At 42.7% G+C, this 24,215-nt stretch overlaps 1 protein-coding gene across 1 annotated transcript in view; it reads right to left on the bottom strand.

Moving 5' to 3' along the window:
* Positions 1 to 4,130: 4,130 nt before the first annotated feature.
* p2rx3b (purinergic receptor P2X, ligand-gated ion channel, 3b) overlaps positions 4,131 to 24,215 on the bottom strand; it is a 36,292-nt gene continuing 16,207 nt past the window's right edge. The window contains exons 6-12 of the mRNA XM_031314459.2: positions 17,768 to 17,845; positions 17,530 to 17,671; positions 15,343 to 15,479; positions 11,107 to 11,200; positions 7,296 to 7,361; positions 6,866 to 6,943; positions 4,131 to 4,796 (exon numbers count right to left, since the gene is read on the bottom strand). Coding sequence (XP_031170319.1) covers positions 4,671 to 4,796; positions 6,866 to 6,943; positions 7,296 to 7,361; positions 11,107 to 11,200; positions 15,343 to 15,479; positions 17,530 to 17,671; positions 17,768 to 17,845 — 721 coding nt within the window. The 3' untranslated portion in view covers positions 4,131 to 4,670. The remainder of the gene's footprint in view (positions 4,797 to 6,865; positions 6,944 to 7,295; positions 7,362 to 11,106; positions 11,201 to 15,342; positions 15,480 to 17,529; positions 17,672 to 17,767; positions 17,846 to 24,215) is intronic.

Here is a 24,215-nt window from a genome sequence, read left to right as displayed (position 1 = left end):
CGAGGACCCACACCAGCCACCCGGATCACCTGTCGACCGTAGCCCCAACAAACAACTTACAAAAAAACCCCCAAAAAAAACAAAAAAAAAAAAAGACACCAACAAAGTCAATACAAATGCCAGAAAATAAGCCCTCACTACCCCGCTCAACCAGCCAAATCAACGTACAGCACCACCGCACTACCAAACGAACAAACCAGCAAACAATAACCAAAGCACAAAAAAAAACTTCTTACCAGTCCAACGGGGTGCCACACTCCCAACAAACTAAACCACAGCACACACTAACCGAACACAAAAACCGGCACGAGCCCCCATTTTGTCACAACCTGGCTCAAGGGCCATGACAAAAGAGGGAGCGAGGCAACGTAAATTATCAAAAGTATAAAAGAATAAACTAAACATATCTTTGGTAATGTGCAAAGTGTGTAAACTGTAACTGAAATAAACCCAAAACAAGATGTGGCAGGCAGGATGATCAGGCCATGGTTGATGTCTGGATCGCAGTGAAGAGAGAGAGTGTAGCCTGACCAGGTGGAGCTTTATCACCTCAAAGCCCACAGGTGCACCAGATCTGCAATCAACTCAAACAAAGATGGGTAAGACCAGAGAGGTATCACTCCTACAGAGAGGCCCCACCAGATCACACAAGGGCCGTCACAATCTACCATCTGTATCTATTAGGTGCTTGATGACATGACCCTTAAACTTTACCGCCAATATAGCGACCCCTGCTGACCTATTACTACCAAATGAAAACCACACATCTCTTCCCCATTGACTCCTCCAAAATGACACATCTGTTTCGGAAGCATGAGTTTCTTGGATAAAATAAAAATTGGCACCTTTACTCTGGCAATATAAGAATAAACATTTTCTCTTCAACTGGTTTCTAATACCCCTGGCATTGACAGATAAAACAGAAATAGACATTTGAGAACACGAACAGATAAAGAATAACTACCCTCTCTAGACTTTTAAGCTTTTTTGGTTAATTGCAGGAATCACTGCACAAGTGTTGTATATTGGTCGCCTTAACAGAACAATATGGGCTACACCATTATGACTGAATCTTACCCAGAATATTCAAGTTTACCTAGGAGTATATTATTATCACATACCTCTGTTTGCTTATTTAGTCAGTCTATTTCCCGTTAACAAACGCCTTATTTCCCACAAAGTAGGCTCTCCTCTCTTCCTCGCCGCCTACACGGCAGGCCATAGCCGACTGCGGGTGTCTCTGTCAGCTGTGGTCAGATCCTCTTTGAAGTGGAGCCGGTTGTTCTTCAGGTAGTTGTTCCTCTTCATCCTCTCCATAACATATCCCTGGCTGTTCTGGACATGAACCTGATAATTATTGGTCGTACTGGTTGATTGGATCCTCCGTCTTTGGGTCTGCCGATTTTGTGGACAACATCTATTGCAGAAACAACCGTCTCGGCCTCAGTGACAGGCCTCGTGTTTGAATGTCATCCACTTTTTCAGGAACGCCATGGAGACGGAGGTTATGGCGTCGGCTGTAGCGGTCGACCTCGTTGACTTTCAGTTCCATTTCGGTAACTTTTTTCTGAAGCTGCTCACAGGTTTCTTTAAGAGCCACGTTCTGTCTTTTCAAGTCAATAACTTCTTTATGATTGAGATGATGAGATTTTTTAAGACCGTCAATTTGAACTGTGTTGTAGTGGACAGCCTTATCGATTTGGTCTGCTCTTTCATTTATCTTCTCAATGACAACTGTGATGATTGTGTTCTGCAGCTCAGAGAGCGACGGGTCACTGCTGGTTTGGCCAGGATATGTTTTCTCTTTTGAAGTGACGTTACCATTACCTTTTGGCTTCTTAGGTTGACGTTTCACAAGCGTGTTAGGAGAGGAATTGCAGTCTTCACCATGTCCTGCTTGACAAGCATAAGAGTGAATCTCACTTATGCTCCGTTTTTCTTTAATAATGGCAACCTCCATATCTTCCAGTCGCGGGAGTTCATCTTCACCCAAGTTGTCCATCGTTGGCATGTGGTAATGTTAGCTTAGCTTACAGCTAGAAACCGATAGCTCCACCTCTCGTAGTCTCAGATGCAGGCGTAAAAGTATACAGTATATATTAACGGGAACTGTCTATTTGCTTCTCCAAAATCATGTAATAACTTCTTTTGGCAAGAAAATGTAGCTACATTAATAGTTTGTGCAGTAATTCCCACACTTTTAGCTAACCTCTCAAAGTACGCCTAGTCATGTCGCCATCTTGAGTCGACCCCTCGCGCACTCAGACTCGGTGACGGTGTTTAGTTGCAGTCAGTAGATGTGCCAGAACTACAGTGACTACAATGTTGCCAAGTAACGTTAAATCAAAATATGGTTTTCAAAAAAGGAAAGAGAGAAAAGAGCGAGAGGAAAGACAAAGGAAATGGTGTCAAACTGTAATCCAGTTTTTCACCAAGAAAGGTGGGTAGCCTATAGTCTGTGAGTGGTATTAACCTGTTGGCTTAATGTCCATAGTGAAATAAGCTAGCTAGCTACAGACTAGTGTTAGCCTACATTTAATCACCATTTAAATAGTGCAGGGAAACGTTTAGCAAGATATTCATATTAAATCATTGTCCCTGCCCCTTTTAGCAGACTTCAGCACCCCAGTCTCCCCCTAACTGTGCCCCTCCCTGTCCCAGTGAAGAAGGTGAGCAACATTGTGTTCAATGACATGCCTGTTAGCATCATAGCAGGGAGTCTGTGGGGATTTCTCTGTCTTTCTTTTTACCATTACAAAAAAGAAAATGAAATATTTATTAATGACAGAAATTCAAACACATTAATAACAATTATTTTCTCACATAATGATCATTATGAAATAAAATTAAAAAAAACAACAACCTACTGTCTGTACTGGATGCTGGACAGTTTGAAACAGTGAGTAGCTTACCTGAGCCTGCATGTAAGATACAGACAATATTAACTGGATTGAACTACAAGGAGCAAGACAGTTGCAAGCCTTTAATTAGAGTTATGTAAAGCTTTTGATGGGACAGTTAGGTCCTAGAGATGTGGTGACAACAGCTTAGTAGAAATATTGTCTTTTATGGAATAAGGGCAAAAATCAGAATATTTTGAGCATTGTAAACTTAGGCTGTGTTTCATTCGTTTTTTAACATGCCCTCCTTCACTTCTCCTCAGCCAGTGGTATGACGTCATAGCATACGTCGCATGGAGGCCACTTGGAGAGCAGAAGGAAAGTGGGAGGAGCAGGAGCGGGGGAGTGAAATGGAACACACCTGCCCTCACCGCCAGTTGTAGGCTTAGCGCTACTGCTTCGAGTGCGTTTTATTATCCATCTTATTTTCTATTAATTATGGCATTCTATTCCCATTTTATGTCCATTCTATGTCTGCTCATGTCACGCAATTTCCTTATTGTACAGTAGGCCTATTTCTTGTATGAAAGGCGCAATACAAATATTATTTCTAAGTATAGTATAAGTATTGTTACTGCTTTTTACACATCATAAATACCTGCAGACTCATTTCAATGAGGCTTGGTAATCAGCTGCATGAGTTTCAGATTTAGAAATTTGTGATCTGTGTCATGATAAATCATATTGATGCTTACATCTCGAAAAAACAGAATTTCTTCCATGCATTTACAGATAATGTTAATGTTAAAAAAAGAAACCACATATCTAGTAAATAAAACGTATAAAGTAAATTAACATTAGTTATATATAAGTAAAATATAAAGCTAACAATGAGGAAACTAAAAAGTTTAAATGCATTTATTCATCTTCTTCTTTGGTGGTCAGCAACAGGAGTTTAAGCAGTTGTACATTACTGCCACCTAACCATGGATGCATTTTCTTTCACCAAATGCATAACTGCAATGCATTGTGGGTGATTGTGGGTCCACCTCTGAGTGACCATCATTGTTCACTCGCTCCCTCAGCCCTCCGGGGGTTGATCTCACCAAGATCACTTCAGTTTTTCAGACAATCGGACAGACACTTAAGATGGCAGCGGGGATTCCCCCGAGAGCAGGTGCTTAGGGGAAGTGAACGAGGGCATGTTGAACCACTAGGTATCATTGTAGACAAAATGGCTGCTGTCCAGTGTTAACCCTAACTCTCTTTGTCAAACCACTCCACAATCCAGCTCCATTACCCAGAGAAAATCTTTCAGAATATAAAGCACAATAGAGCATTTAAAGAAGGCCAAGCTAGTGAACCAATTCATGTCAGCTGCCTTTTATTCCTGTTTTATGTCACAAAGCCTTAATAATGTAGTTGTGGTGCATTACAGCAAAACAAGCAAATAGAGCTCAAATATGAAATCATTTTCAGGCTGTATTCCTTTTTTAAACACAAAGGTTTCCTTTTTACTCAAAAAATCCTGAGCCAATGTCACATGCCAGAAGTGGTTAGGGTTAGGGTTAGGGTTACCATGCAAAGACTTAAGAATATATTGTTTGACATACTGTATGTAGTGGTTTTGAAACACTTAAGAATATGGCAACAATTCAAGGTTCTTTAGACATATTGGTAACGTTGAGTACTGTATTATATAAAGAGGGTTCTGAATACCTTGAATGCCCTGAATGCCTATAATTGATAAAACATTTTTAGAGAAACCCAACCCACATTTGTCTTTCTCAATCCACTGCTCCCTGATCATTGGCTGTTGCTTCTGTCCATTTAGCTGTAATGTTCAATAGAAAATGCCCCTGAGTCACTGGACCTCATGATGGCCTCGCTATGTCTGAGTGACAGCTGGGAGCGGTACAACCCATTGTTATGGGAATCCAGCGGGCTGTCCGACACCTACAGTATATGAGAGAGAGAGAGAGAGGGAGACATGTTGCTCTTTAGTATATTACCACACATATTGTCATCCGTCAAATCCTTCAGTTTTGGTGATTTTCATGTCTTGACTATGCATACGCCTTACATTACATTTACCACCCTTCACCTTATCCAGAAGCTTAAAGTGGAAATGAAACACTGGATATAGTTAGCATAATTTATAAGATGGATTCCCCCTCTATCAAAATAGTATAGGTTTAACTATGTCAGTGATACTGGATTAAAATAATAAGTAATCTAAATTACATATTTCAACTGACTTAATGGAGAACAAAGGACCTCAAACTAAGAAGCGATGCAAAGGAGGATACTTCAGTATTGCCCCTGGATACAGCAATGAATTTTATAGAGTGAAAAATGAAGGAAAAATTGTCCACTTTCACGCTTTGCCTCTTAAACGGCCAGAGGTAAGCTACTGGGTTTCTAGAAATGCCCCCAAAATACCTTTCTGCTTCATCTTCTGCCATATTTTCTATATTATCTAAAATGTTTCTCTAGCGAAATAGAAGCTGTGACTGCTGACTGTTCCAACTCAACCAACCAACCAATCGTATGACGTAGTGAGTGACGCGTCAGCAATATGGTGGCGAGCCAGAGCGAAAGCATACCTTAGTACCAACCATAAATCTATTATAATTTAACATGTAATTATTTTATGTCATTATTTTTTTAATAATATGCTTCAACACACTTCATTCTGTTCACCACTTGTCGAAAAGCTGTCTGTTTCATGTCCACTTTAAACCCATGCTGCTTTTCAGTTAATAAACTATTGCCATTTTGGAAGTTAAAATATTTATAAATGATCAAATGACTAAATGTAACATGAAAAGTGTTGAAAAAAGTGTTGAATAACCATACAACTCTGCTACTCCTCTCAGCTCTATGGAGCCCTTTAGTCTCTTTTGGCACATTGTTTTGGTTTTCTGGCCAAAATTCTGCTATCATCAACCCACCCAGCAGCAGCAGATTTCTGCAGAAAAAGCTCTAAAAAGCCACTGTACACTACCTGCTCTGCACAAAACAGCAGACAGACACAGTTAGAGACTAGCCGGTGGAAACAGTGGAGCACTTCTTATTCTGATTCTGATTTAGCTGCTAAAGAGACAGATATTTCCCTCAGGAGCTGGTAGAGACCAAAAACAGAGCTAAAAGAGAGTGAATATTGGATTTGCATTTATCGAGTGGCCATGTCTTAAATGAATGCTAATGTTGCTCTGTAGCTGCTGGATGTGTAAATAAACAACTGTTTGCTAAACAGTTGACCTTGACAACTTTAAAGGGTCATAGTTTACAATGTTGTGTTTACGCTAACCCGGTTCTCACTCCGAACTCGTGAAATACGGACGTATCTGACGACTTTTTGCGTCGTCAGATACGACGCAAAAAGCACCCTTCAACGTGTATGTGTAGAACGTACCGGGCAGAGCAGCAGGTACGCGGCGCTTGAAGATGACTTAGTATTAAGAGCGACAATGGTAGCGAGTAGTAGTTAAGACTGAAATCCTGCATAGGAAAATTGGTTGGGGTGGTGGATGGGTTAAACAACACAGGACTTTAACCCAGGAGACCGCGGTCCGTGTCCCGCATGTCAAGTTTCCTAAAACCCAACTGTCGCTTTCTTCTCTACTTAAATCCAACTGTCCCGTTCTTGTCCTGCGTGTAATAGAAACGTACCTTTAATACGCCCACCCACGATCTTTTCCTTAACCTAGCGTCAAAAGTGCAGCCAATTTTCCCGACCAAGCACATTTTGTTGACATGTTTAGATATGAAGCTAAAAGAAACTTTTAGCATCAATAACAAGGCCAAAGGCACCTGACCAAGCGTCCGTAGCTTACGCGATGGGAGTGAGAATGTGTTGTTACAGCTTATTCCAGTGCCCCTGAATGGCTAAAAATCAATTCATGCATTTAGGGGTTGGCAAACCACTAATTTGAGATAACCAACACTGTGATTAATAAGCTCAAATCTAATGAAGTGCACATCACACTATGATACATTTTCTTAAAAACAGAGCATTTTACCTCTTCAAATTTCTTGGCCTTGTACTGTTCCGCTCCTTTCAGGAAGTTCAGCAGTATGATGTCACACAACACTGTGCCCTACATAATAATAGTATTAATAACCTTTATTTATAAAGCACTCAACAAAGCAAGAGTATGACAGATGAAATTTAACGACTCAGCCCAACAGCAGCCCCACATTTCCTCAAAGCTCACTATTCATGTTTTAGAACTCAACACAGTTTACAGTTATGCTTCTGTAATGAGAGAACATTGTTGATCCAATTTTGTAATGTATTCAAGTACGGTGAAAGGTCAAATTGTACTTGAAATAATACTTAAATCAGAAATTAAAGGAAGGTTTGGCTCCATTTATCAGTTCTGAGAGAAAAACGCCTGGTGTATAATGAGCTTTTACACTAATTGTGTCAAGTATACCAGTAAAACTCACCACTCCCACTGACGTGAAGGCTGCCACCATGTTGATGAGTGTAGGGATCATGTTGAACTTCCCTGCCTATAAAGGAAGAATAGTACTTTATCTCAGCATGTTTCAGTCTCCTGTGTGTCACTGCAGAAATGTCCTTACATAATAAAATCCCACCCAGAGGCTGATAGAATCATCAATGTTGGTACTAGCGACATTCCAAAACAGCAGTCTGAGTTAGTAAAACACGCCTTTCTAACTTTTTTAACACTGTAAAACATTCCCACTGCAGTATTTTCATCGCCGGGCCAACCCGCACCTGTGGCTGTGGAATGGGGTGTTTCAGCAGACTGCTCGGCCTCAACACTGGCCTCTCCTCTGTCTGTGACTACCACAGCATGGGCTTTATAGACAATTTGAATGTATTTTGGGACCAGAGGTATTTATTCGGAGCAGGCTCCACTTAAACAGAACTGGCACGTGAATGCTCTCTGATGACCTAACACATGGCATACACCATGCTCGCGTAACTGCATCGAGCAACTGTCATTGTTTGTTTCCTGAACTCACTCAAACTGGACTTTAAGCTTCAATAATGGGAAAGAAACTAAGGGACGAGAAGTCCACTTTGAGACCCCCTGAACTCCAAATGGCCTGAGATCAGCTTATACTGGCGCACCCTCTGTTTTGTTGTTGTTCATGCAGTCTATCCAGAGCTTCAACTTTTTTATCATAGCCTCAATTTTATCTCATTCAGGTGAGTAAAAATATCACCCAGATAAGCTAGTCGTGTAAGAAACTCTTTATCATGCATATTCAGAGAGGTGAAAATTATGGTCAATGAAGAAAATGTTAAATTCATCTTTCAGTTCAAAGAAACATGTCAATACTTTGCCACTCGATAACAAGAGCATGTGCGTGTTCAGTGTGCCCATTACATTACATATTATAATGCACAAAGTTCATCCTTTTTACTGTAGTGTCCAAAACGTCCTTCAAGCTGACAGGCATTCCTTTGCAAGAAGAGCGGCCAGGGCAACTGCTTTTCATGCACATTAGCACTCCACTCTCCCCATCATGGCCTTTGCTTCATCGGTACAGATGCCAACACATTTTGACCACACAAATCCATTTGATGTTACAAAGGTGTAAAGCATTTTGAAAATGTCCTCCCCAGTTGTCCTTGTTTCCAGTTGTTTAAAGGAGCTGTGCCAGGCTGTCTATGTCTCTGGACTAATCTAGCTGTAGTGCATAATTTTCACTGGTTCAAAATGTTCCCTGCTATGTTACTGATGCGACGTGAAAGGCTGTTTGATGAAGGCATGGTCTGTATAGTTTTTTTAACCTCATCAGCATTGTCCCAGCCATATCTGCGGCAGCAGGAAAAATTAAGTCCTCCACAATGGTATCTGCCACTGACCATATAGGACGCTTCCAGCCCCTTCTTATTAACTGTGTCCGTTTCCCTTGTATAAGTCTTACTGGTCAAAAGTCCTTTTAATTCTCACTTAAAAAAACTCCTGAACTTAGAAATGAATATGATATACCTCGGACACACTTATTTAAATATTTACAGTTAAGGAGCTTTGTTTATGCACAGACACACTCCTATATGCAACCCCACTTGTCCATGTTAGAAAACCTAGCAATGAATAATTGTACTGGCAAGGGACACCCTGTTAGGGGTAGCTCCCTCTCCAACCTGTGTTGGTTTTTTTTTCTTTGTCTCTGTTTGTCTGTGTGTCTCTGTGTGTGTAGCCGTGTGTTTCCACTTGGAGTGCTGGAGGCGTGTCCTGGAAGAAGTAGGTCAAGGGGAGTGGCCGATTCACCTGCACAGCCGTTTTCTTCTCAGCTGCAGCTCATCTACTACAATCACCCAGCAATACTTAATATCTGGCTGATTCCCCTGTCGGCGCCAGTTCGTTGTCAACACTCAAGTGGTAACTTGGCTCTGTGTATCTAGCTCTAGCTCTAGCTCTAGCTCTAGCTCTAGCTCTAGCTCTAGTATCCAAGTTAGCTTTGTTGTGCTCTCCAGCTCTAGTCCTGATTTCCTTTAGTTGATACTTACCTTGTGTTTCTGTTGTGCAGTGTCTGCTCCAACCAGCTCCTGCCTCTGCTGTACCTACAACCTCCAGTCTCACCACCAGCCTAATTCTCCGCCTGTGGAAGCCACTCCAACCCAACTCAGCCTGTCCGCCTCGATACTCAGCCTCCCTGGATCCTCCTCTCTCAGCTCGGTTCCGCAACTCGGACAGCCAGGAATCCCCTCGCTCCTGCATTATCCTCACTCTTCAATTGAGTATAACTGTTTGTTCATTAAAACCTTTACAAACCACTCTTTCTGTCTGTGCGTGTGTAATCTCTGCGTTCTGGGTCAGAACAAACCCTAACACACTCTATAACATTCTGGTGAAAAACTATAAAGACACTACTGAGCATAAGAAAACTCAATGGATAAATGACTTACAAAAAGATATCTCAGAGGAGGACTGGAGAGAGATGTGCTCTAGAGCACAACTCCTAACAATAAATGCCCATCTCAAACTGATTCAATATAACTGGATTATGAGAACTTATGTTACTCCGGAAAGGCTGAATAAGATGAATCCAAATATTCCTGACATCTGTGTTAAATGCAATGTTGAAAAGGGCACTTTATTTCATTGTCTGTGGGACTGCCCTGAGATACGAAAGTTCTGGAATGAAGTTATAAAATGTATTTCTCAGATGACCTTAAATCCAGTACCTGACAATCCTGCACTTTGCATTCTTAATTTGTATCCCAAAGACTGCATGTTAAACAGCAAAGAGAGGAAAATTACAGACTTATGTTTAGTACAAGCTAGACGCTTGATTTCTCTCTGTTGGAAAGATGTCAAGAGTCCTTCTGTTGGTCGCTGGCTGAAAGAACTATCAGCATACCTTGTCCTTGAAAAGTTAACATACACAATGAAAAAGAAATCTGCCGAATTCAAAGAGATCTGGAATCCCTTTCTTTCATTCTTGGAGAACTGTGAAGTTGAGGAAACTCTGGAAACTTGAAGGTGATATATCCCTAACTATCGATACCTCCTTAACCATGTGATGCCAAGCTGTGTATGATTATATAATGTTGTTACCCAGGTTTTTTTTTTTTTTTTGCTTTAAATGTATCAACATGTATTTTTGTAAACTGTTAAAATTCAATAAATACATGTCTATAAAAAAAAAAAACTCCTGTGATTTTGTTTTCAAATCAACATGTTTGGTTTTTTAAATATCTGTGTAACAGTGAAAGTTTCATAGTTGTGAGATAGTACATTTGCACATACTACACAGTGTGGCTGAGTAGATGCTCCAGTACCAATACAAGTGAACCCCAAAGCGCTGTGCTTTCTGACCATGGTCGGAAAGCTGTAGCAGGAAAAATTAAGCCTCTCCTCGATTTACTCTCCGTGTAGTTACATTTCTGGGGAGGTGCACTCATGCTATGGATTAGGGTGCGATGTAGGGTTCGTATGTGTGCGTATCTCCATACGTACCTACGGTGTAGATTCAATGCAGAACCATAAATCAAGCTTTAGACTCGTCACTGCCAGTAACGTTAGCCATGCTAGAAGCTTGCTAGCAATACGTCCCAAATACTATGGCCACACTGTAGAAGTATTATGCATAGAAACCTAAGCAACCGGTGCCATAATATATATATTTTAGTACTCTATAAAGAGGAACAAGATGCTTCCATGTTGAGCTGTCAAAACGACTACATACAGATACATATCTCTTTGTCATTATTCATAATGGATAGTGTTCAATGATAGTACACAAAGGTTGACACACACTAAGATATACTCACATTTCCATTGACCAGAACATCAAACCTAATAGCATAGGCTTTGACCAGAGTGCGGTAGTCCGTCCCATTCTCCATCTTATAGTATTTGGCAAACCTGTTAAAGAAAGCAGTTTTAGCATTTTCTTGGTATAACAGAAAAATAATCATAACCATAAACGATTATTTACAGTATATGTTACATTTAAAAGCATAAATAAAAGCACTTTGCAAAGGTCAAGAGAGCAAATAACCACAACGGTAAAAGCTTTAACAAACTGATACAACATGGTCGCAAAAAATGAACAAAAACAATAAATGAAGGTGTCGCACATTAAGGGTTATTTTAGCCTTTTTAAAGGGGTGATATAATGATTATATAGGGTATTTCACACTGTTCCTTAAGGTCTCCTAATAGAGTATGTAACATTGGTTGGGCTGAAAATTGCTCGAATGCTATTTTATTAGGTCCTTAAATACCCTGTGAATATGGGCCTATTTGTAACAAGAGCTTTTCTTCCAAATATGGTATGCTCATGAATATTTAGATGAGCTGATTGGTTTGAGCGAACCACATACACATCCATTGGAGACTAGACAGCAGGTCTCATATTTCAGACACTGCAAAGTTATACATTGTTTGCCTGCTATTTTGTTATTAAATTCACTTCTGAGACTTTTTTATGAGAGAAATCAACTATATTAGTTCAAATATGGGCCATTTTACGAAAATTGATGGCTAATTGCAAATTTGGTAAGACGTGTCAGACATTAGGAGCTCCACACAGTGTGACGAGAAAACGGCAACCTCACCCAGTGAAAGTCACCATTTCCTCGGTTACTGGACTACCAGGGCTCGGGGCTCCGCGGAGGAGCTGGCAGCTGCCGGCATAACTAGAGTATATTTACAGTTTGAATTTCGTCACGCCACTTATATTACAGCTACCCCAAGGTCTTATAAAGCTAACAATGTTGTCCAATTTCAATTTAATGCATTTTTGTGAACATTAGGGATTTCATTAGCTGCTACTGTCCCTTCAATCCTATGTGTACAGATCGCGGCTAGTTAGCTTCACTTTCGGCATAATTAGAGTATATTTACAGTTTGAATTTTGTCACGCCACTTATATAACATCTACCCCCAAGGTCTTATAAAGCTAACAGCTTTGAACTTCTATGTATGTCCTATTTACCCACCGAACTGTTATTCAACTATGACAAGGTAAAATCGGTTTTGCATTTTATCACCCCTTTAACTAAATGATATTTTGAGATATTGCAGATGTTTGATTACAGATGCAAAGGTCTGATATTGTCCTTTTATTTTATTTATTATTATTTTATTTTATTAGCTCAGATCTGGACTAGCCAAAATGATCAGTTACTGATATATTGGAAATGATGTAGTCTGATTGATAACTTGATTAAAGTAACACGCCGACTTATTGAGACTTTGTCTTATTCACCGTATAACCCAGAGTTAGATAAGTCCATACATACCCTTCTCATCTCCGTGCGTGTTGTAACTCTGTCTGACGCCCCCACCGCTAGCCTAGCTTAGCACAGATCCTGGAGGTAACCGGCTCTATCTAGTCTAGCTTAGCACAGATCCTGGAGGTAACCGGCTCTATCTAGCCTAGCTTAGCACAGATCCTGGAGGTAACTGGCTCCATCTAGCCTAGCTTAGCACAGATCCTGGAGGTAACCGGCTCTATCTAGCCTAGCTTAGCACAGATCCTGGAGGTAACCGGCTCTATCTAGCCTAGCTTAGCACAGATCCTGGAGGTAACCGGCTCCATCTAGCCTACTGCTCCCAATAAGTGACAAAATACAAAAACAGTTTCCTATTTACATGTTGTGATTTGTATAGTCACAGGGTGTACAAATAACAAGGTCACATGACACACAGCCATCTTCTAACCGTATACATACTGGGAACTATATTTTCAGAAGGCGAAGCACTGCTACTTCTGCTACTTGGGCGGAGTGATTTGCTTGCAGCACCTGAGAAGCCCCGTGGTGAGGAGCAGAGAGTAACAGTGCTTCGCCTTTCTGAGAATATACACTCACCTAAAGGATTATTAGGAACACCTTCACATTAATGAAATTATCTAATCAACCAATCACATGGCAACTGCTTCAATGCATTTAGGGGTGTGGTCCTGGTCTAGACAATCTCCTGAACTCCAAACTGAATGTCAGAATGGGAACGAAAGGTGATCTAAGCAACTTTGAGCGTGGCATGGTTGTTGGTGCCAGACAGGCTGGTCTGAGTATTTCACAATCTGCTCAGTTACTGGGATTTTCACCCACAACCATTTCTAGGGTTTACAAAGAATGGTCTGAAAAAGGAAAAACATCCAGTATGTGGCAGTCCTGTGGGCGAAAATGCCTTGTTGATGCTAGAGGTCAGAGGAGAATGGGCCGACTGATTCCAGCTGATAGAAGATCAACTTTGACTCAAATAACCACTCGTTACAACTAGGGTTGGGCATCGTTTGGATTTTAACAATTCTGATTCCAATTGCGATTCTTCCTTACGATTCCGGTTCTTATCGATTCTCGATTCCGATTCTTTGAGGGGTGGAGTTGAAACGGGTCCCATGCTTATTTCACAAATAAGAGGAAAGTTTTTATTTTGATTCAATGGTGGGTTGCAGTTTTACTGGGCTTTTTCAACATAAAATAAAGCCACAGTAGAGCGCTGCTTACTGTGCTCCAAGGCTGCAACACAACAAGCGCCTGGCCGCTACGGAAACTAAAACTTGCGCATGTTAAATTTGGAACCCATGATCAGATTTGAAACCAAATCCTCCAAACAATTCAAAACGATTCCAATAAAGAAACAATTCCACTGGAATCATAATTTTTGAAAGGATTCCAAGTAGGAATCGGTTCTCGATGCCCAATCCTAGTTACAACCGAGGTACGCAGCAAAGCATTTGTGAAGCCACAACACGCACAACCTTGAGGTGGATGGGCTACACCAGCAGAAGACCCCACCGGGTACCACTCATCTCCACTAAAAATTGGGAAATTAGTCTACAATTTGCACGAGCTCACCAAAATTGGACAGTTGAAGACTGTAAAAATGTTGCCTGGTCTGATGAGTCTCGATTTCTGTTGAAACATTCAGATGGTAGAGTCAGAATTTGGCGTAAACAGAATGAGAACATGGATCTGTCATGCCTTGTTACCACTGGGAAGGCTGCTGGTGGTGGTGGTGTAATGGTGTGGGGGATCCCTTTTGCCTTCAGAACTGCCTCAATTCTTTGTGGACAACATTCAACAAGGTGCTGGAAGCATTCTTTAGAAATGTTGGCCCATATTGATAGGATAGGGTCAAACATAGTATTAGTATGGTGTTACTAATAATCCTTGAGGTGAGTGTAGTTCCAGTCGCAGTTTATATACGGTTAGAAGATGTCTGTGTCTCATGTGACGTTATTTGTACACGCTGTGACTATACAAATCACAACATGTAAATAGGAAAATGTTGGCGTCCCAATAAGTTGGCGTGTTCCTTTAAGGTTTTGCTGTAGAATTCGTCAATATAAAATGTTTAAGACCTTAAGTAAAAGTTACTACAAGGCGTTTTAACTGGTTATGAAAAAGTCCCAATTTAAACATACAATAGGCCTATGTAATTTTCTGTGGCTAGGGGTCCCTCAATTGAAACCATGGATCGACCTGCAGTCGGAGCTCTGGCTGGAGGTGGAGAGCTCTGCGCCAGGAGCAGCTCCCCCTCCGGCCAGGAGCATAGCTTCACCTCTCTGCTCTGCTGGTCCCCGCTGATCCAGATGAAAACATTACCGCTTTTGTCCTGAGGGGTCGCCAAAATCAACACAAAATGAAAGTTCCCTGTAGTAACTTTAAATAAAAAATCTGTTTTTACAACATGGAACTCTACAAATAGGTGGCTTAGATACTTGAGTCTCGGGAGCCATAAATATCCACAGCAAACTAATGCATATGGCCATGTGTTGTTGATATCTTGTATACAAAGTAACTTTAGCACTAGAGGAAAGTTCAAAGACAAAGTCTTTTCTGTTGTGTAAAAGTGGAAGTTCTTGTCTCATTTTGTTGCCAGAGGAAAGGGCATGGTGGCATTAAAATAATAATATAATAATAATTAGAATCATCCCCTGTGGACCGTAAATATATCTAATGAATTTCATGGCAATCTGTCCAGTAGCTGTTGAGCTCGCTAGTCGAGTTCTCTAGATGTAAAAAAAAAAAAAAAACCATGTAGCTTAATACCTGAAATTGTAGCCCGGTGAGACATCGCTCTTCTGTGACATGGCATCGAGTCGGGTGAATGAGTACGAGGGGTTACACTGGTCATCTGACTTGTCCAGATCACATATCCAGCCGATCTTTATTCCAATTACTCCTCCCTGACAGAATTTTCAAAATAAGAGAGACGCATGGATGAGTGTGTTTGTGCTCAGCACTGTCTCCTAGGGATTTCATTTATATACAACTAATCTGCACTGTCTAATATGGAAGAAATGATGCCGGTGTTGTGGTTACATGTAACATTTTGTTTGTATGAAGGAGAAAGTCATTCTTAACCCACAGCAAACCAGGGTTCATATATTGCCTCACGCACAACTAAAGTCACCTTTGTAACACTTTTTAGATCACATCCCCAGACATACATTGCGAACCTGTTTGACAATATATGCCAAAGAAATCACACTTAAATTAGGATTATGTTGTTTTCTGCCTTTTGGAGGGAGGTTAAAAAAATATATAATGCAAGCTGTACTTTCAACCAGAATTTGTCTTGGTTATATTGGATAATGTTACAGACAATTGTATTATTCATCTGATTTAAGAATTTGTGTTTATTTATTGTTACTTTACTTATTATTTGATTGACTTGTCCACCTCAGTGGAAATTAGTTTTTGGCTTTTACAAAGTACATCAAAGGTACATACAATACACATAACACAACACGCCATACCATGATATAGTTTGTTTATTCCTACCCTCTAATACGACACATAGGAGTGTTTTCCATCCACATATCTAAACCAGAGAACATAACAGTCACAGCATGAAACACATCGTTAACCCTTGTGTTGTCTTCAATCATGGTACAAATTGACCCGGTCTATTTTATTAAGCATAAAGTATAAATTATCACCTATTTATGTGTTAGACACAAACACACAGACACACAGACACACAGACACACACACACACACACACACACACACACACAGACACACACACACACACACACACACACACACACAGACACACACACACACACACACACACACACACACACACACACACACACAGACACACACACACACACACACACACACACACACACACACACACACACACACAGACAGACACACGTACAGACACACACACAGACAGACACACACTCACAGACACACACACACACACACACACACACAGACACACATACAGACACACACACAGACAGATACACACTCACAGACACACACACACACACACACACACACACACCTAGACACAGACACACACACACACACACACACACACAGACACACATACAGACACACACACAGACAGATACACACTCACAGACACACACACACACACACACACACACACACACACACACACACACACACACACACACACACACACACACAAACATTCTGTGTTATATCTTCTTAGCCAACTTCATTCCAACTTATCACCGCTAGTTTTACACTTTTTTTTGGAAGTCATGGTCAATAAAAGTAATTCATATTAAATTCTGCCTACATTTTTTGTTAAAAGACCCAGAAATTATGAATTATTTTAGCTACTAGTTAAGATCAGAGGAACGTATGTTGATGCATAATTACAGCCCATTTCATGTACGGAACTATCCATGTTATTTTTGGGCAATTTGGTTGAAAGAAACCCATATTTTTGATATAGACACTTTGAAAAGGGGTCAACTTTGACCCGAGGACAACACAAGGGTTAACATTGTGAAATGGTCGCAGTTTGGTTATGTTTAGGCACCAACACTGCTTAGTAAGGTTTAGAAAAAGCTTGTGTTAAAATCAGTACATCTGTTATGTTACTTTCGGTTACGCATGTGATGCAGAATGTGACGTTCAGCTTAGTAAAAAAAAAATTGCAGTTCATTTTTATTTTTAAACGGGACACAAACCCTGGCCTCCTGGGTGAAATTAGACTATTTAGTTTGTTTTGAGGGTGTAATCTGTGCAATCAATTTGATTTGATCAGCTGCATGTGGTTGAATCTACAGTGGTTCAATGTATTGTCTAGCCTATGGACAGGGATGCTAGATTTTAATTACGAAAAAAAAACAGTTTGAAGGGAAAATCAATGAAAATGCTGTAATTGTAATGATCAGCACTGAGAGACCAGAAAATCATCTACCTTGACTCTGACTTAACTGTAAAAACATCTCTTGACTCTACCTTGTCTGCCAGTTTAGTGAAGTTCTGCTGTGCGTAGCGGACCACGTCTCCCACTCTGAAGATAGGGCAGTAGGTGTTGTTGACCATGTCAAATTTACATTTTTTTATGTACTCTTCAGAGATGGTAGTAGGGAAGTTCCCTCTGCACACATACAGACATATCATCATATGAACATGTCATACCTCAGTGTCATCATCGTCATTATCATCATCATATTTAAAATCATAATGGTCATACTTGGTGTAGTTGAAGGTTGGAAAGCGGATACTATTCTTAATGAAAATGGTGAAATTCTCCACTTCCATCATTGGTGTACTGAAAGAGAGTTGAAGGGAGGGACATAGAAGAAGAGAAAATACAGATAGACATACAAACAACAGTTTTTAAACAGTAAACATTATTTTTAGGGATGCATCGAATCCAGGATTTGGCTTCGGATTCGGCTGAATATTGGGCTTTTGTGAGTGGAACTCGTGAGCAGAAAAAGTGTAGTTTGGCAGTACTTTCAGTCAAAAGAAGGCCATTCAAGTCCAGCTACATGTTCAATTTACAATGCCGATTTGTCTCGTGGTGGCGAGGACCCTAAACAATACACAACATCACTGCTGTTACAACATCTGGTATGAAACATCCGAAAGAATACGAGTTGTGCATGAAGGAATCTACAGACAGCAGCCAAAATGCAGCAACTTCAGGTACGGCAAAGGAAGGACAGTCACAGCTAAAAACCTATGTTAACCAGACAGTGCCTCTCCCGGGCTGTCAGCCTTTCTCTCGGCAAATGAGTCTCCGTACGAAAGCAGTGGAAGCTGAACGGCCGGCTGCTGCTCATTAACTAACGTTAGCTTTCTAATTTCACCCCCCCAACATGCCTTCATCATACACTGGTTAGCGAAAATCTGCCAAACAAAATTGTCACTCAGCTGACGATAGCGATGTGCTTTCCTACGATGTGAAAAGAGCGTGTGAATTCAACATTAAGTTGTTACATTTAACTACTTTAGAGGCTGTGGATGTTGTTTACTTCATTAATGTGTTTACTGTGTTAATGGACTGAGGATGGGAGCAGGATTTGGTATTCGGTATTCGGCCGAACCCCAAAAATCTGGATTCGGTGCATCCCTTATTATTTTCACAAGCCTCACAAACAACATTTTCTCTTTGACTATCATGGTGTGACAAGGCTCAGTGTGTACCAATGGACACACTTCTGTTCACCTCCACTGTACTGGGGTGGAGGCAGAAACCTCAGATATCTCAAAAGCTGGACAAATTAAACCCTAACTATCTGCATAGATACGTACGATAGTATATATGACTAGAGGTTAGACGCCCTTTAAAGAGTGCACTACCCCAACATAATGAATGTCTGAAACTGCACATCATGACTTTGCTATCAGGATAACCCTGTTCTCTCTTCATGTTTATTAGCATAGCAGTACAGAATGCTTGGTTACGTTGTAACCTTGGTTCTCTGAGTGCAGAGAATATCTCTCCACCATTACATATTCCATATGTACGGGGATGATCCCCTGAGGTCAGGTACGTGGATACTTCTTTAAGACACACTGGCTTGCCTGGCCACGCCCTATGCTTTTTCCTATAAAACACCTGTGCTGGCGTGGAATCACTGATAGTTTGATTGGAACCGTCTCCGAGCAGCCTACAGCTGGAGAGGTAGTCTCTTCACTCAGAGAACCAAGGTTACAACGTAACCAAGCGTTCTCTATCGTTTCGAGACTATCTCTCCACCGTTAATATTTCATATGTACAGGGAAGATGCACCTAGTCCTGGGTCTTCCCCGAGGCCTCCTCCCAGCTGGACGTGCCTGGAACACCTCCCTAGGGAGGCGCCCAGGGGGCATCCTTACCAGATGCCCAAACCACCTCAACTGGCTCCTTTCGATGCGAAGGAGCAGCGGCTCTACTCCGAGCTCCTCACGGATGACTGAGCTTCTTACCCTATCTCTAAGGGAGACGCCAGCCACCCTCCTGAGGAAACCCATTTCGGCCGCTTGTACCCTGGATCTCGTTCTTTCGGTCATGACCCAGCCTTTATGACCATAGGTGATGGTAGGAACGAAAACTGACCAGTAGATCGAGAGCTTTGCCTTCTGGCTCAGCTCTCTTTTCGTCACAACAGTGCGATAAATTGAATGTAATACCGCACCCGCTGCGCCAATTCTCCGACCAATCTCCCGCTCCATTGTCCCCCCACTCGCGAACAAGACACCAAGGTATTCACTTGGGGTAAGGACTATTTCTCTACTTGGAGAAGGCACTCCATCGGTTTCCTGCTGAGAACCATGGCCTCAGATTTAGAGGTGCTGATCCTCATCCCAGCTGCTTCACACTCGGCTGCGAACCGATCCAGTGAGTGCTGAAGGTCACAGGCTGATGATGCCATCAGGACCACATCATCTGCAAAAAGCAGCGATGAGATCACAATCCCACCGAACTGCAACCCCTCTCCACCCCGACTACGCCTCGATATCCTGTCCATAAATATTACAAACAGGATTGGTGACAAAGCGCAGCCCTGGCGGAGGCCAACCCTCACCTGAAACAAGTCCGATTTACTGCCGAGAACCCGGACACAGCTCTCGCTTTGGTCGTACAGAGATTGGATGGCCCTGAGAAGAGACCCCCTCACCCCATTCTCCCGCAGCACCTCCCACAGTATCTCCCGGGGGACCCGGTCATACGCCTTCTCCAAATTCACGAAACACACGTAGACCGGTTGGGCATACAAAGTAAAGAGTAAAGATCTGGTCCATTGTTCCACGACCAGGTCGAAATCCACATTGTTCCTCTTCAATCTGAGGTTCGACTATCGGCCGAACCCTCCTTTCCAGCACCTTGGAGTAGACTTTACCGAGGAGGCTGAGAAGTGTGATACCCCTGTAATTGGCACACACCCTCTGGTCCCCCTTTTTGAAAAGGGGTCCACCACCCCGGTCTGCTACTCCTTAGGCACCATCCCAGACTTCCACGCAATGTTGAAGAGGCGTGTCAACCAAGACAGCCACTCCACACCCAGAGCCTTGAGCATTTCTGGATGGATCTCATCAATCCCAGGGGTTTTGCCACTGTTTAGTTGTTTGACTACATCAGTGACTTCCGCCTGGGAAATTGACAACAATCCCCCATCATCCTCCAGGTCTGCCTCTAATATAGAGGGCGTATTAGTCGGATTCAGGAGTTCCTCAAAGTGCTCCTTCCACCGCCCTATTAACTCCTCAGTCGAGGTCAACAGCGTCCCATCCTTACTGTACACAGCTTGGATGGTTCCCCGCTTCCCCCTCCTGAGGTGGCGAACGGTTTTCCAGAAGCACCTTGGTGCCGACCGAAAGTCCTTCTCCATGTCTTCTCCAAACCTCTCCCATACCCGCTGCTTTGCCTCTTTCACGGCAGAGGCTGCATCCCTTCGGGCCCTTCAGTACCTTGCAACTGCCTCCAGAGTCCTCTGGGATAACATATCCCGGAAAGGCTCCTTCTTCAGTCGGATGGCTTCCCTGACCACCGGTGTCCACCACGGTGTTCGTGGGTTACCGCCCCTTGAGGCACCTAAGACCCAAAGACCACAGCTCCTCGCCGCAGCTTCAGCAATGGAAACTTTGAACATTGTCCACTCGGGTTCAATGCCCCCAGCCTCCACAGGGATGCACGAAAAGCTCCGCCGGAGGTGTGAGTTGAAAGTCTGTCGGACAGGGGCCTCCTCCAGACGTTCCCAATTTACCCACACTACCCGTTTGGGCTTACCAGGTCTGTCCGGAGTCTTCCCCCACCCCCTGACCCAACTCACCAGCAGATGGTGATCGGTTGACAGCTCTGCCCCTCTCTTCACCCGAGTGTCCAAAACATACGGCCTCAGATCAGATGAAACGATTATAAAATCGATCATTGACCTTTGGCCTAGGGTGCTCTGGTACCAAGTACACTTATGAGCATCCCCTATGTTCGAACATGGTGTTCGTTATAGACAATCCATGACTAGCACAGAAGTCCAACAACAAACAACCACTCCGGTTTAGATTAGGGAGGCCGTTCCTCCCAATCACGCCTCTCCATGTGTCTCCATCATTGCCCATGTGCACGTTGAAGTCCCCCAGCAGGACTATGGAGTCCCCCACTGGAGCCCCATGCAGGACTCCATTTAAGGTCTCCAAGAAGGCCGAATACTCCGAACTCTTGTTTGGTGCACAAACAACAGTCAGCGTTTTCCCCCCCACAACCCGCAGGCGTAGGGACGACCCTCTCGTCCACCGGGGTAAACTCCAACGTAGCGGCGCTCAGCCGGGGGCTTGTGAGTATCCCCACACACCGCCCGGCGCTTCACACCCTGGGCAACTCCGGAGAAGAAAAGAGTCCAACCCCTATCCAGGAGTATGGTTCCAGAACCGAGACTGTGCGTAGAGGTAAGCCCTACCAGATCTAACCGGTAGCGCTCCACCTCCCGCACAAGTTCCGGCTCCTTCCCCCACAGAGAGGTGACGTTCCACGTCCCCAGAGCCAGCGTCTGCTGCCCGGGTCTGGTCCGTCGAGGCCCCTGACCTTCACTGCCACCCATGTGGCAGCGCACCCGACCCCAGCGGTTCCTCCCACAGGTGGTGGGCCCATGGGTTGGAGAGATGGATGCCACGTAGCTTTTTCGGGCTGTGCCCGGCTGGGCTCCGTGGCAAACCCGGCCACCAGACGCTCGCTGACGAGCCCTCCATCTGGGCCTGGCTCCAGACGGGGGCCCCGGGCTTCCTCCGGGCAGGGTCACTCCATCTCTACCTCGTTTTTTCATGGGGTTTTTTGAACCATTCTTTGTCTGGCCCCTCACCTGAGACCACTTTGCCTTAGGAGACCCTACCAGGAGCACAACTTCTCCAACCTGGCCTGGGAACGCCTCGGAATCCCCCAGTCGGAGCTGGTTAATGTGGTTCGGGAAAGGGAAGTGTGGGGTCCCCTGCTGGAGCTGCTCCCCCCGCGACCCGACACCGGATAAGCGGACGAAGATGGATGGATGGATGGAGGGAAGATGCAAGACAGGACGCAGGACGGGACAGGCCCACCCGAAAATGTATACGCCTGTTCAATAGCGGCAACCGCCCAGTGGGACAGCCATGGCTTTGACAAAGGTAGGCCCAGATGACCGGAAGCCGAATGAACCACTGGACAGTCTTCCTGAGGGCCCATGTGCGCTTGATGTAAGTAAGTAAGTAAGCAAATTTTATTTATACAGCGCTTTTCACAGACAAGGTCACAAAGTACTTTACAATATGCATAGACAATAAAAACATGGTAAAAATAGTCAAATAGAATAAAATACAAATACAACAGATACAATATGAATAAATAAAAGACACAGGCTACCCAAAAGCTAACCTGAACAAGTGAGTCTTCACTTGTCCCTTAAAACAGTCCACATTCTCAGCAAACCTAATGCTGGTTGGTAGAGCATTCCAGAGTCTGGGTGCCATAGCCTTAAAGGCTCTATCCCCACATCTTCAGACGAGTGCGTGGCGTGGATAGCATATTTTGATTGACAGACCTTAGAGACCGTGAGGGGGTGTGTAAGTGAATTATGTTGGCAAGATAAATGATGTATTCCACCACTCTACCATCCAAGCCTCTTCAGGACAGGAGAGTGAGTGGAACCCTGATGAAACCTCTCTCAGGAATGCTGGATAAATAAGTAAAAGGATAAACCGGCCCAATCCTTCAAGAACCTGCAGCCTTAACTGCTATTTTTGAACAGGCAGGTCATGGAGCTTGCCTACTCTTCAGGCAAAGGTATGCCAGAGTAACCCAGTGTGAAGGGAGAGCAACTTCAGATCAGGAAGGATGCAGAAGTGCTCCAAGGACCATGGTCAAGCCCCAAGCGAGACAAAAATAACTAACGATTCATTTTTCAATTAGCGATTATTTTTTCAATTAGCGATTATTTTTTCAATTAGCGATTATTTTTTCAATTAGCGATTATTTTTTCAATTAGCGATTATTTTCCCATTGCTCAATTATTAACAATTTACACAAAACAAATTTCAATAAGGTTCAAATCTCTATTTATTAAAATTGTTTAACACTGCACTGTTCAAGTAGAATAAATTTGTAGTGCAACCTGAAGCCAAAATAAAGTCACTTTCAGGAGGAATACAAAAATAAAAACTTAAAGTAAACAGAGCAAGTGCAAAAAGAGTAGCCTGTATTTGCTTTGCTGTCTTAAAATCCATTTCAACATCAACAAAAATACATTAAACACAAAACTTGTATTTTCCACCTTAGTTGTGAATCAAAACATCAATCATCAATCAAAATTAAAGAATTCTGGTAACACTGCTCACTCAGAGTAACATTAATAAAACTGGTTGTGCTTTTGGATAGGGGTGCGCCAGTCAGATACTCAGGATTGGTATCAATCCAAACTGTAATAATTGAACTAACTAAAATGCAAAGGAATGTAAACAACAAAGACTTTTTACACAAACCTTTAACAATAAACTTGGTGACTGCCCTGTTGTCAACTTTGAACTAATGGAGAACTAACTTAAGTGCAAAGGAATGGAATTGAATTGCCTTGTTGCTGAAAGGTGCTGTAGAAATAAAGTTGCCTTGCCTTACAACCTCAGCCTGTCAGTCAGTCTCCAGGGCACAGAAACCACTGTTGTGCCTGTATGTGTCAGGAGGAAGTGTCACT

The sequence above is a fragment of the Sander lucioperca genome, chromosome 4, assembly GCF_008315115.2.
Source record: "Sander lucioperca isolate FBNREF2018 chromosome 4, SLUC_FBN_1.2, whole genome shotgun sequence".
Taxonomy (NCBI): domain Eukaryota; kingdom Metazoa; phylum Chordata; class Actinopteri; order Perciformes; family Percidae; genus Sander; species Sander lucioperca.
The sequence above is the reverse complement of the archived record's forward strand: the minus strand, read 5'-3'. Positions and strand labels throughout refer to the sequence as shown.